Here is a 14,178-nt window from a genome sequence, read left to right as displayed (position 1 = left end):
CCATCCGTGTGTGTATATTTGTGTGTGTGTGTGTCTATGTATGTATGTATGTTTGTGTGTGTTTGTGTGTGTCTGCGTGTTCTTTCGTGTTGTTTTACTATGTGTTCTCCAATCAGGCCAATCCTCCTGCCTCACCCTCCTGAGTGTTCCAGTTACAGGTGTGAGCCATCACCCTTGGCTGTCTTATCTATTTATCTATCTATCTATCTATCTATCTATCTATCTATCTATCTATCTATCTATCTCCATCTCTGGGAAGTCTGAATTCTTTCCAAGTTTCAATACCTATTGATTTTATAGGGAACATTATGAGGTTTAATTTTTTTTAAAAACCATACTTCTTCCTCATGGTTGTCCCCACTTCTCTGTGCAAATGCCCAGGAAGCCTTTTCCTGTGACACTGGGATGGCAACAGAGCAGCCATCATGCAGGGCCTACTCTGGTTGTCTCCCTCGTGCCCCTTTGTATTTTCCTCAAACCACAGAGCAGCAATCGAAGTCTCACAGAACACACTTTAGCGAGAGTAGGATGTCGCTACAAAACTAGCTGTCCCTTCAGGTGGGCATGAGCTGAGCTGCAGCACAGAGCAGCCGTCTGGGTGTGGCACACAGCAGTGGTCTGAGGGGGAGAGTTTTCCACTGACGCTGGCTTGGCCTGGCCCAGCTGCTGTTCTCACTCATCTAGCCCTGGGTTCTGGAGAGAGTGACAGTCACCAGAGCCTCGGGCAGGTAGGTGGTTTGGCGGCAGAAGTAACAATTTCTCAGTGCTGCCTTCCTCAGTAGCCTAATAAACCCTCATCCAAGCTCGTGCTAACAATCCCAATTAAGCTCATTGCTCACACACATACGGAGGACATGAAAGGCCAAGGCGGAACAGTTAGAAAGGGGATCAGCAAGAGGGGGGACAAGAGATGACAATGGGTGTGAGCAGCGAATATGATCATAATACACATGTGTGAAAGGCTATTGTGCATGACTAATAGACACTGCTGAAAACTTAGAAACCCTCCGTCCTTATGATTGACCTGAAGAAGGCAGAATGTGGTTCTTTGTCACATTTGCACAGGAAACCCCTTCTGCGCCCTGCGCTTTACTGATGCCTGTGACCTTTTTTTTACCAGTGTGCAAAAGAGTATGTTTTGTGATGGCATTTCCACACGTGTGCACGAGGCATGGCAGTACCCAGGCTCACTGTCCTCTCCTACCCTCTTCCGTGTCTTGCTATAACTGCATCTGTAGCCATCGCTGGCTTCTGATTGCCTTGGCACTCCAGTGCTAGGACCACAGCTGAGTGCCCCAGCCGGCCGGTCCTTCCCCTTGTGAGTCTGCCTTGTCTGACTTAGTTTCCCCCTCTGTCCTCTGAACAGAATGGCTGTCACCCTTCAAAAAGACTGATCGTGTCCCGTGGGTGAAGCCACATTTTCCACGCTCCCTCTATTCTCGGGCCCCCAGGTTGAGAATTTCATGAGCATGCATGCTGTTACTGTTTCATCCTTCCTGCTGTGCCCCCAACACCCTCGGGCGACCTTCCTCAGCAGCAGTGTTTGTGCCCCGCTTTTCACCTTTTAAGGAGAAGGAGCCAGCAGGAGAGCTAGCAGGACCCTCGGTGAACAGGGGAAACCGGAGTTACGAGTACTGCTTTGGAGCCAATCATGTAATGTCCGAAATGTTTAAACATGAAGTTCAAGAATTCAAAGAGATTTACAAGGTTGGCTTACTTGGTCTTCACACACACACACACACACACACACACAAGCCATCTTTAATACAACCTCTTTCTAGTTTTTTTTGGGGGGGGGTCTGAAAAATTTCAAGTTAAAAGAAGTGTGCTGAGTGTTGCTGTCCTCCCCCCAGACACTCTTGGGAGGTGACCTCAAGGATCTTCATGGATGTAGTCTTGCCTCTACAGCTTATGAGTGTCAGTTTTTATGGAACTCAGTCTTCTCAGCTCCGAGAAGCCCCCCTGGGACCTCTGCAGGATTTGCTAATCTTGGAAGCCTTTCTATGTTCCACGCATTAGTCATCTGGCCAAACGTTTGTGCGTGCTAAATGCATGTGCACAGCACTGCTCGGGCTCTTCCCTACCCTGGTGAATCAGGGCAGACTTAGCTCCTGACATCCACGACCATCTGTGAAGGCCTCGGAAAATGGGGGCTAACTGCAGACAGAAGAGACCATGAAAGAGGGTTACCTCGAGCCAAACCACAAGGAAAGCTTTGGAAACTCTGCTTCTCAAAAACAAAAACAAACAAACAAACAAATAAATAAATAAGGGACGAAAGCAGGAGTTCTCCAGTCTGAGCTACCATGTGAAGTATGATTTCCTTTCGTGCTGGGCCCCAAACCCTTGCACACGCTAGATAATCGCTGCATGGCTGGGCCACATTCCCAGCCCAGTTTTTGAAATGTGAAAATCCCAGAGACACTTTCTGGCAGCACGAATCCTCACAGCTTTGTGGGAATGTACATGTTTAGGGGAAAGTGATACAAGACTTCGGTCTCTTTGGACTTAAGGGCAGTTAAGAGCATTTGGAGAATAAGCAAGAGGTCAGCAGCTCTGCGTGCCCCACGTGTTAAGTGCTTGAAGTGCTGTTTACTTACTCTTCTTGCTCAAGAGAGGGCAACTCTTTTTCTTCTGCAGAAGATCAGATGTATTTCAGGATTTTGAGTGCATGTTTGTGGAGGCACCACGGGTTTCTGCTCTAAGTTCTTCGTGTGTTTTTGTTTGGGGAACCCTTCCAATGTGTAAACACCGGGCTGGGGCTAGGGCTGGGGCTGGGGCTCAGTGGAAGAGTGCTTGCCTGGCATGTGCAGAGCCTGGGTTTAGGCTCCATCACAGAAAGGAACAACTGAAAAACAGAACAAATAGATTTTTAAGAGGATAAACGTCATTCCTAGGTCAATAGACTATTGGCCAATCTTGTCCATTAGCGATAATGATCTGTGGTTTTTGTCTCCTTGTGAGGTGTCATCCCAACTGCAGAGATTTTATTTTTTAAAGCTGAAGTTGTGATAAGTTATGTGGCCTGCCTGATTTCAGCAGCGTGGAAGCCTGCTGGCTCCTTCATCTCTCGTTATCAACTTGTACATCATGATAGAAACAAACAAACAAACACACAACAAAGCAAAACAAAAAAAACCCTATGGCTTCGTTCTTCAACTTGCTCATCCAGCCCTCCCGTCTGCCAGGGTCTAGCAAGGCCTTGGGGGGATTGATTAAAACTTGAAAACAGAAAACCCAAAGAGAAGCTGATGCTAAGTCGGATAACTAAAGACCCGTGTGCCCCATTAGCTTGTGAGCTTACAAGGTGGCTGAAACATCTGTTACCTTGTTAATGTCCCACAGGACCAGTCTGCTTTTCCGCTTGGCAAACTCCTGAGCAGTGAGCCTGCCTATCCCGTGCCCAGCCCCGGTGATGAGGACGACCTGGCCGGCCACAGACTTTCTCCTCCGGGGAATGAACAGCTTCACCAGAGACTCCAGGTAGGAGTAGACGACGATGCACGCCAGCAGGAGAAGGTCCAGGATGAGGTGCATGGCTGTGCCCCCTCCCCTGCCCTCACAGCTTCTGTACAAAGCTCCCCCAGAGCTCCGCTGGCTATTATGGGCTGCTGGAGGAGAGGCAGGTTTCCCCGTGGCCCCTGACAAATCAGGTACACCCTGGGGTTTTGACTCGGTGCCAGCTTCCAGCTATCACAAGCCTGACAGGTCAGGGAGCCCAGCAGGAGGTGTCCTTTGGACCCGCTTATCTGAGAAGCGGTTGTGTCCCAAGTTTCAACAAGAAACTTCACCTCTCGGTGTTATTCTGGACGTATTGCATCAGCTAATGAGCTATTACTGTTTGGATTTGTGTGATTGTGTGTGTGAGAGAGACTGAGTACGCACGCAAGCGATTATGCTTGCATGTGTATGCATTCATGTTTAATCGGGGTGGGGGGAGTTACAAAATTGCAACATTATCTTAAAGAAACTTTAAGGGTTTAGTTAGATGGCTTAGCAGTCAAAAGTGCTTGCTGTGCAAGCACCATCACCTGAGTCTGATATACACACACACACAAACACACTCGCTCTCTTGCTCTCACTCACACACACAGTCACACTCCCTCACACTCCACTCACACACTCATTCACACTCACTCAGATGTGCACACACACAGAGACATAAAATAAAATCGAGGACCCTAACCCACGGGTCAGCAAAGCTTAGCTGTTAACCTCACGGATTCACAGATTCAGCATTAAAGGTGTAGCTGCTCTCTGAAAAGCCCTGAGGCTGGGGAGAAAGAACTTTAGGCTCTGGGAGAACAGTCTTCACCATCACACCGGGAAATCCGGAGACCAGATATCCTAATGCTCAACCTAAAGAGTGCTGGCCCTTGTGTCCAGCCCAGGCTGTGGGCACAGATGCTGTGGGAGAGGTGGCGGATTGGCCCCAGCCCTAAGGGCCATGTGGCCACAGTGTAGGTGGGCTGTGTGCAAGAGGGAACAGACAGCTGTCGTTTCACGGTCACGGCCCATGACGGAATGAGAAAGGGAATTCTCCGGGGTCAGCGTCATAAAGGCCATGACGCCATCACCTCCCAAAGGCCCCACATCCTAATCCACTCATTTAGGAGCCCGATTTCAGCATGGGGGATTAGGGCACACATTCAGGATAATCATTTCTAGCAACCAAAATGTGAGAATAACCTCTCTGCCCGCCAGTGGCTGGGTTAGGTGTTGGAGACACAGGCAATAATGGATCAACTTTCTTCCTTTTAAGGAAGAAATCCCAACAAGTGCCACATGATGCTTCTCAGTGATAATGATGCAAGCTGGACACAAAAGCCCAAAGCCTCTGTGACTCCGTTTATCTGGGGTACCCAGGGCAGCCAAGTGTAGAGACCGAAGGCATGCTGACGCCGATAGAGGCTGGGCGTGAGGGGAGCGGGCCTACGAGGATCTGGCCTAGGCTGACGGCAGCTGTGCTTTGGACAGTGCAGCCCCAGGGACACCGCTTACCTGTACACTAAAATGTGGTCTAAGTGGTAGGTAACCTTCAGGCCACTTGAGTGTGACCTGGTCTCTGTGTTCCATCGTCCTGACACAGGCCGCAGCAATGAGAGTGAAGCATGTTTTAACAAGCACAGACCTTCATCATAAGCTCCGCTGTCTCCCAGCCACCCGCCCTGACCCCCTCACCTCCACACCAAGCTGGGTGCATGTGGCACTTGCCTGTAAATCCAGCATGCGGGGTATGGAGACAGGAGGATTCAGGGTTCCACAGAAGCCTGAGTTACATAAGGAAATTCTGGACGGCGCCCGTCCACAGAGCTCCTAACGTGTGCACACACAAGAAATTTTGCAGGAAGTAAGTGGCTAAGGACATGAAATAAATGGTAATGGTCTAAAGTTATTAAGCCCACTCCTGAGCTGACTTAAGGGCTTTTTCACATATATTTATTTACTTCTCACAAGATGTGTTTGGTGAGATACTATTACAGTGGGGGCTGGAGAGGTGGCTCTGTGGTCAAGGGTGTGTATCGTTGTGTGTATGGGTGTGTTGTATGGGTGTCTTCTTGCCAGGGACCTGAGCTGTTGCCAGGCCCCCACATCTGGCAGCTGAGGAGCACCCGCTCATACTCCTGTGCCCACATGCCAGTTCACAGAATTAAAAATGCTGAGACTCACTCTGCAAGCTCTTCGGGAGCAGCCAGGTTGTGGTGGTGTGTGTCCCTCATCCCAGCAGCAGGAATTCAGAGACAGGCAGACCGCCATGAGGTAAGGACAGCCGGGTCTCCCTGCTGAGTGCCAGGCTACCCAGAGTAACGCAGCGAGGCCCTGCTACCAGCGCTGCCGCCATCTTCTCGGGGAGCTGGCTCAGATAATCACACCTGCTGCCTTGCCAGGGGACTCAAGTTCCTAGCACCTACATTTGACAACCTAAAACTCCCACTCCAGGAGATCTGATGCCCTTTCTCATCCCGGCTACTGGCATTTGCACACGTGTCCCAGACACACTCAAACACATAAGTAAAAATAATAACTCTTAAACAAACAAACCAACCCTGCCGTGGCTGGGGAGGGGCTGGGTGGCTGAGTGTTTATTGCTTTAGCAGATGACCGGGGCGCAGCTCCCAGCACCCACAGCAGGCGGCTTACAGACTCCTTAACTCCAGCGCCAGGGAGCTTGGTGTCCTCCTCAGACACCTGCACATGCGTGCTGCACACAAACTCACACAGCACACATACATGCATATGTAATCCTCATCTAGAGGTGATGAGACCGAAGGTGGGGAGCCAAGCAGCTTGCTGAAAGACAACTTCTAACAGGAGGAGGTGTGAGCACAGGATCGCTGGTTCCAGAGCTCCCGTTTTACCTTAAACTGTGCTTCGGAATTAGACTTGCTTTTGTACCCCGGCTCGTGCTTGGAGATGTTTTTGGTCGCCACAGGTTGGGCATGCTGCTAACATTAAGTCAACTTTTTGACACTAGAAAACAACGTTGTCATCCACACATTGCAAGCTTGGGAGCCACACAAGCGAGTTATTAAGCAGATCACAAAAATCCCTAAACAGGTGTCAGGTTTAGGGTTTTGTGTTGGCCGGACAAGATCTAGCAGCACGGGGTGAGCTGGGCCAGACACCCAGCAATGCTCGGAACTAGACTGAAAGGGAGACATGTGCAGGTCGGCATGGAGGTTCGAGGGGCTTGCGGAACGGTCCATCGTCAGCGCAGCTTAGAGCAGACCCCGGGTTCGGCTGCTGTGCAGAGGTCGGCCTTCAGCCTGCGTGTGTTTACAGAGGCCAGACCACAGGACGGATACCGTCCAGGGTCACGCACCCTCACGTGCGCCAGAAAAGACCCTTAGGTTCATAGCGGAACCACATGTTACTTCTGGAAGACTCGTGGTATCCAAGAATTGAGAAGTGTCAAGAAAGTGTGAAACAGCTCTTTTTTTGCCCAAAGATCTGGGGTGCTGCAGTCAGGCTATGAGAGAATTCAGTGGACCATCTTTCTTTTCTCTCCATATTTTCTGTGGACCAGAACACTTATATTCTTCACACACAGAATTTTAACTGTTAGAAACAGACTTGCCTCCCGATTAAAAACTTTTTTATCTTTTGTGGGTTGTAAGTTTTTGTTTGTTTGGAGACAGAATCTAGCTATGTAGCTCATTCTGGCTTCAAATTCAGATCTTTCTGCCTCAGCCACCTGGGTTCTGGAATAACAGGCATGCACCACCATACCAGGCCGTATATATATATATATATATATATATATGTCTGTTGTTGTTGTTTTGAGACAGAGTTTCTCTTTGTAGCCTTGGTTGTCCTGGACTTGCTTTGTAGACCAGGCTGGCCTTGAACTCACAGAGATCTGCCTGCTTCTGCCTCCTTGAGTGCTGGGATCAAGGTGGGCACCATCACGCCTTGCCAGGCCATATATTTTTATTGTCTGCAATACATTTTCATCATAAATATATTTTCAATATAAAATCATTGTTTACAATCTATTTTTATTGCAAGTTTAGTCTGGCCATGATTTAAATCAGTTGTTTCTGACATGAATCTGGGAGCTTAAATGTTAAGTTTTTCATACAATATCTCAGGGGAAGTTATTCTCTAAAATTTCCCAACTACGGTAGAACCATCCCCATTATTTAGAATTGTATTAAACTGAAATGCTTTCTAAACTCTCGTTTTCTTTTCTTACCTGACGGTCCCTGAAGGCCATAGATGTAGATCTATCCAGAAGCCACTTGAATGTGCCCCTGCCGTTCAGAGCAGGAAGCCAGACTAGAAGCAGTGGTATGGGGGATGGTGGCTGACCTGGAGTGTGAAAGGAGAGGAGGGAGGTCATTCTGGGCTTGGGCTTGGTGTTTGTCCGAAGTTTCGTTCTTGTGGGAAACACCAGCGAGGCTGAGAAGGTGCTCCATCTGCTTGCTTTGACTCTGGGAGCTTCAGCGTGCTCATTTAATCACCTTATAGACAAAGACACTCAGCTCAGACCACCCATCGTGTGCTGGGCCGAACAATGCTCTTGGAAGTGCGGGCCCCTAATACTGTAGAGAAGACTGCAAGGGAGAGGCTTACCTCCCTGAGTCTTTGGCAAAGGACGACAAAGTACAAGTCAAAACCAAGCACCCGCTGGGGTGCTAGTTCCAAAGGGCACAAGCATTCTTGTCTATTTTTGGGGGGATTTGGTGTCCTGAGAGGATCATGACCACCCCATTACTGTCCCATGTTTATTTTAGTGCAGGCTGGCTTAAACTGTGCCAGGAGCTGGGCCAGGCTCCGTACTCCCAGGCGGGGTACTTCAGCATCTAAACTGTAGCATGTTCCTTCACCTGGAAACATTCTAGCTTCAGAAGTCTTCCTCCCATCCTGGACTTCTAACTGCTGATATATATATATATATAAACTCACTTAAGGAAGGAAGAAACAATTTTTGCTCATGAGGTTACAATCCAAGACAAGTTCACTTTCTGTTTCTGACCTGTGGCGAGCATTGTGGCAAAGGGGCTGGTGGGCAGGGCTGTCCTCCTTGTAGGAGTCAGGGAACAGGACGGCTGGGCTCGGGGAACCCTTCACTACTCCTTTCTGTCCCATCTGTGGTCCTGGCCTACCAAGGCAGGCTTTCCTTTAGTTACTGTCTGGGGAAGCGACCTCGCTGGCACACCAATAAACGCGCATTGCTAATTCCCGAGGTGCTCCCTAGTCCACGATTGGCCAGCACACGCCAAAGCCTGCCCCAAGTGCAGAACTGCAAACTCTCATGACCGTTGGCAATCAGCCTTTCTCGGGTCTTGGATGTGGGTGTATTCGTCACAGGCGGGTCTACCGATGAGCAAGGCAGATTTTCCCATCCAGTGAGAGGCAGCAGGATTTGTCTTGGGGAGAGTGGGAAGGTCACCAGCTGCAGACAGCTTACAGTTAGGATCTAGGGACTCTTGAGAGGGTATAAAATTGGGAGTCCTAAGGGCCTGTGGTGGCAACAATCATGCCCCTTCTAGAGCATGAGACAATCATAGTTAGCAGCTGTGGACAGTCTTAAGCAGCCCCATATCCCATGCCTGGGATTAAAACAAAGCCATATTTACATAACACCACTGAGTAAACCAAAATACATACTTGTATCAGGCTCTTCACTTTCAAGTGTCGTTCTTTAAAAACAACAAACAAAACAACAACAACAACAACAAAAAACTAGTGTCCTGAGTGTCCTGGTCCAACTCACTATACGGCTGAGTGTGACCTTGGGCTCCCACCCCCAGCTCTAGAGCCCCAGATAAGTGTGTGTGCTTCAAGGCTAGATTTGCAGCGTGCTGGGGTCAAGCTGAGTGTGAGAGCCTGTGGGGTTGGCACTCTTCAACTGAGCTACGTGACAGCCCGATAGAACGTACTTTCTAAAGCATGGCCTCGAGCAGCTACTTAACAGTCAGTCGATTTTCCACACACATAGAGTCCCACCTCACTGACCTTCACCTTCAAGGTATGAATATATGACAAGACACACACACACACACACACACACACACACACACACACACACACACGAGAGAGAGAGAGAGACTTTATAGCATAATTGATTTTCCTTTAATGTAAAGGTCATCTTCTATTGGCAGCAGACACAGACACTGAGTGAGCATTGGTTTATTTACTATTGCCATTTGTAAGCGTGTTTTGCTGCACCCCGGCCTGAAATCCTCCAGGTGCTTTCATCTTTGCTGCAGCATCTGCTCCCAGCTTCCCTGGGGGGTATCTTGGGGAAACAGTGCTGACCCGTGGGATGGAATGTTTCAGGGCACCTGAAACCACTGTGAAATGACACTAGACACAGTCCTTTATTCCATCTCAAGAGGCTAAAGTTTCTAATTTTATATGGAATAGAAGAACTATATAAACTGAAAGTACAATTACAAATATTATAAGTAAAAATTGATAGTACAAGTTCTGAAAATCTGGCAATGAGCTACAAACTCTGGGAATATTATTATCATGAAATCAGTCATTCTCCCCTTCCTCCTCTCCATAGGCAAACTCTCTTAAGAAAATTCTCTTAAGGTTGTTTGGTTCTACAACGTGAAACTGGCCTTCATGGATATGGTCACAGCTTAAGAAGGAAACAGTGAGCAAACAAGATGAAAAGAAAAACAAAAGTTAAAAACATTAAAAATTTGATTAATATGATGAAATCAACTTGGACCGAGTAAATCAGCTTTCAAGCAAATCAGGCAGTCTTCATCATTTATCTTTGTATCCAATAACTGCATCAAACTTAATATTGATCCTGTGTTTTAAAACTTTCAGGAACCTCTCGGGTAAGATCCTAAAAGAAACGTAAATATAATTAGGAAAGTGATATATCTATAAAACATATTCCTTTAAAATGCCTAATATTTAGTTTCTGATGTATCGGTCAGATTCATCATAGACATGCTTATAGACCTTAACTTGGACATAATTTTTTTCTATTTAAATTTGCTTCCTGCTAAAATGAGGAACAAGGGTTAGCTTTCTCTAGGGTAGGACTGTCGCAAGCATCTTTCAAACACACACATACATGTATTTATTTCTGAAATAAATATACTCTACTCTTCCCCCCACCCCCAAAGAGTCTCAAAAGGGAGGCACACAAAACTGAATAGTCGAGATGCTGAAGGGCTAAAAAAAAAAAAAAAAAAAAAAAACTGGCCCTGGAAAGGGAGTAAGATTCAGAGTTAACACCTGCTTTATGATTCAGAAATGTCCCACAAAAGCCCAGAGAAGGGGAGAAAATGGCCCTGGGCTTTGAGCATACTGTTGGGCAAATTAGCTGACCTTTGCATTTAAATTTATCATATGTATATGAAGAAAAGTCCTGCAAACAATCTCTGTTAATGTAAAAGGCTGTGAGCAGTGATCCAGGGTGCACTGGAGCATATTTGGAAGCTCTTCACAGTGCAGTGGGCCTGAGAGAAAGTATGGCCTATGGAAGTCAGTGTGCTGACACACAGCGATCCACTACACATCACCCAAACAGGGTGTGGAATAGCAGCTCTAACGGTGACACAAGCAGGCGCGTGGCACTCAGGGAGTACTCACTGAGCATTTTAGATTTTTTTTTCTTTTTGGTTTTTCGAGACAAGTTTTCTCTGTGTAGCCCTGGCCGTCCTGGAACTCGCTCTGTAGACCAGGCTGTCCTGGAACTCAGAGATTCACCTGCCTTTGCCTCATCTGGGGTTAAAGGTGTGTGCCTTCACCAGGGCAGTACATTTTTTTTATTTTATTTTATGCGGATGCATGTTTTGCCTGTACTAATGAAGTGCAGTGTGTGTGTATATGTGCGCATGCACCTTGGTGTCATCTAAGAGCAGAAGAGGGCACAAGGTCCAGTGGAGTTAGAGTTATGGATGTTTGTGAGTCACCACGTTGGGAACTGAGCTGGGTTGTTGGGGCAGCAGGCGCTCTTAACCAGTTCTCTGGCCCTTCCCAAGGGCGTGTTCAACTGGGTTTTGAGCAAAAGGTGATAGAATGCTTGTCATACTTAGATCTCTTAAGATTATTTTATTTTATTTTTTATTTAATTTTATTTTATTTTAAATTTGCATTTCTGAGTCCGGGTTCACATGTCCTGTGTTAGGGGGGTCTAGAAGAAGGAGAGATCTACTTGGTAAGTAGATTTCTCAGGGGACAGTGGAGACGCCTCAGCCCAGACACAGAGCGTCAGGGCATTTGCTCCTCCCAGCTCTCCTGAGCTCACTACGGACAACCTCAAGGCCACATGGCTTTCTCAGGTGGGGGATGATGGAGTGTGTTTGAGAAGCATCCTAACACCCCTGCTTTCTAAATTCTGCCTTTCGCAGAGTCACTGGAAGAGCCGGGGGAGCAAGGCTCAGGCTTCAGTGTGCACCAGAGAAGGGCTGTGGAGACTTTAATCGCATCCTCTCAGGAGCATGAGGGTAACAAACTCAGGGACACGGATGCTCATAATCCAGGGACCACGTTGCAGCAAAGCCACGGTCTCTAAAATATAGATCACTGAGTGGCTCCGATGCTTCAGGATGATTTTCTACAGCACGGAATCTCCTGAGATCTGCGGATGGCTATCTAAAATCTAACTTTGTTACTGACTGAACAAAGACTATGACAAATATAATATGAAATGACTCATTTTTCAAGCTCCCATCCTAGTATTTCTTCCTGCATTACAGAAGAAGATTTTTGTTCTTTCTTGCCTCAATAGACGGATCCCCAAATGGGAAGCATCTTGATTTGGTATCATCTCCAGTTAGAAGCCAGAAACAATGAAAACTATTGCTTCCAGGTGGGGGCAGTGACAATCACATTCTCACATCACCCCCTTTATGGTGTCAGCCATAGAATTCAAAATCGAAACCAGTTTTCATCGGTACTGTGAGACCGTGTCTCTTTTAGATTTCTCTGAAATTACCAACTGGGTTAGAACCTTAGACACATGCTACTTTACAAATGACAAGGAGATTAAAAAGATATCTAACTTTGGCTCTCTTCCAAATCTTACTGTTCAATGATTCTACTATTAAAACATCTTTGCTTGCTGATAAGTTTTTTTTTTTTTTTTTTTTTTTTTTAAGAATCTAACAGACCTATAAAAACAGGTGGATGTTTCAGTAGCTATTCCAGTCTTCCTTCCATGGTTAGTACCCTCAGCTTTAAAAACTGATACAATCTCTTGGCCTTTTTTTTTTTCAGATTACTCCCATATAACTGCGTTTTATCAACCAATGTTAAGTCTCGTAGGCACGTGTTGACTTGTAATGCAGAAGAACAGCTGTTACTTACCTTTCCAAAACCGTCAAAAACGCTATAGAACTTGGGACAAAAATCATTTTCTGCTCGGTGAGGATCCCATTCATGAGATGTTCTACCACCTCCTCAGGTTCCAGGGTGGGACCTAAGCTGAAGGAGAGGCAGGCTTCAGACACGGGACCCCAGGAAAGGTGAAGCAGAGGCAGGCTTCAGACACGGGACCCCAGGAACGGTGAAGCTTGGTTACTGTAGCACTTGAGCCTTAGCTCATCAAAGCAGCTGACTGCACACAGGCTCTCAGAAAGGGCACATGCTAATGCTAATACGGCCACCTCCTTAACGCATAGTGTGCTCCACACGCTGCACTGGGCTCTCCGCAAAGGTGCTCCCACTCAAGTTTTACAATAAACAAATGCAAGAGGGAGTACAGTCCTTCCGAACAACGACTAGAGAAATGGCTGGCTAAAACAGAGCTGACAATTTCACTCTTAAAGCTTCGGTCGCCTAGGGAATGAATGTGACTTTGAAGCGTTATTATAGATAGTGTCTTTATCAGACAGTGTCGAGCACATCAGAGGAATGAAGGTGTGAGCTATGTGTGCCTGGCTCCAAGTCTCTGATGTCCATTTAACAACCCTCCATTTTCTTTTCAGCCTCCTTTTCTAATCCATGTCACCCTTCCCTGCATAGGCAATATAACTAGAAAGTGGTCCCTAAAGATCTGCTCCTCAGTTTTGCCCCAAAGTGTGCTCATATTTTAGAAAGATGGAATTGAAACGTAATCAGTGAAAAGAAATGAAAAGTACTGGATGAAGTACCTTAGAAGTAATTACAAATAGCCCATTCAGAAAAAAAAAAAAATGTTGTAAAATAAAATTAGGATGACTGAAAATGTAGTGTTATATTTAAAGGTGAGCACCATAGTTAGACACATAAAGGAGATTTTAGCTCAGCAATACCCAATGTAATTCTTCATTTGTAGCATATTAGTCATATATTACAACACCCTGCTCACCACGGAATTCTGGAACAACAGCATTACATATGACACGTGATGGGAGAGGAATTATAATGACGGCACAATGGATGCAAAAATCGAAGGCAATGGAGACTTGAAGAAACTGAGCAGTCTGTTAACCGATAGTACAGGTGGGAGCCAGGAGGATGAATCCAGAAGCTGAAGGGTGCTGATGACAAGCGTCAGGAGGAAAGGTCACTAAGCAACCCAGGGTTCATAAACACCTGTGCAAATGGCACAGCACACTGTAAGGCCACACTGTGGCTCTGTGCCCGCATCAGGAAGTGCACACTGAGGCCTGGTGCCCACCATCAGGAAGTGCACACTGAGGCCTGGTGCCCACCATCAGGAAGTGCCCATTGAGGCCTGGTGCCCGCCATCAGGAAGTGCACACTGAGGCCTGGTGC

At 47.0% G+C, this 14,178-nt stretch overlaps 2 protein-coding genes across 2 annotated transcripts in view; both read right to left on the bottom strand.

Moving 5' to 3' along the window:
- Hsd17b13 (hydroxysteroid 17-beta dehydrogenase 13) overlaps window positions 1–3,748 on the bottom strand; it is a 12,321-nt gene extending 8,573 nt beyond the window's left edge. Inside the window, exon 1 of the mRNA XM_055594587.1 lies at window positions 3,328–3,748. Within this exon, the coding sequence (XP_055450562.1) occupies window positions 3,328–3,537 (210 nt within the window). The 5' untranslated portion in view covers window positions 3,538–3,748. The remainder of the gene's footprint in view (window positions 1–3,327) is intronic.
- Window positions 3,749–9,620: 5,872 nt separating this feature from the next.
- The window catches only part of Hsd17b11 (hydroxysteroid 17-beta dehydrogenase 11), a 30,402-nt gene continuing 25,844 nt past the window's right edge, over window positions 9,621–14,178 (bottom strand). Inside the window, exons 6-7 of the mRNA XM_055594488.1 lie at window positions 12,787–12,903; window positions 9,621–10,312 (exon numbers count right to left, since the gene is read on the bottom strand). Of these exons, the coding sequence (XP_055450463.1) occupies window positions 10,228–10,312; window positions 12,787–12,903 (202 nt within the window). The 3' untranslated portion in view covers window positions 9,621–10,227. The remainder of the gene's footprint in view (window positions 10,313–12,786; window positions 12,904–14,178) is intronic.

This window comes from Psammomys obesus, unplaced genomic scaffold (genome assembly GCF_907164565.1).
Source record: "Psammomys obesus unplaced genomic scaffold, mPsaObe1.curated_primary_1811, whole genome shotgun sequence".
NCBI lineage: Eukaryota > Metazoa > Chordata > Mammalia > Rodentia > Muridae > Psammomys > Psammomys obesus.
Note: the sequence above shows the minus strand (reverse complement) of the source record. Positions and strands in the feature narration are given on the sequence as shown.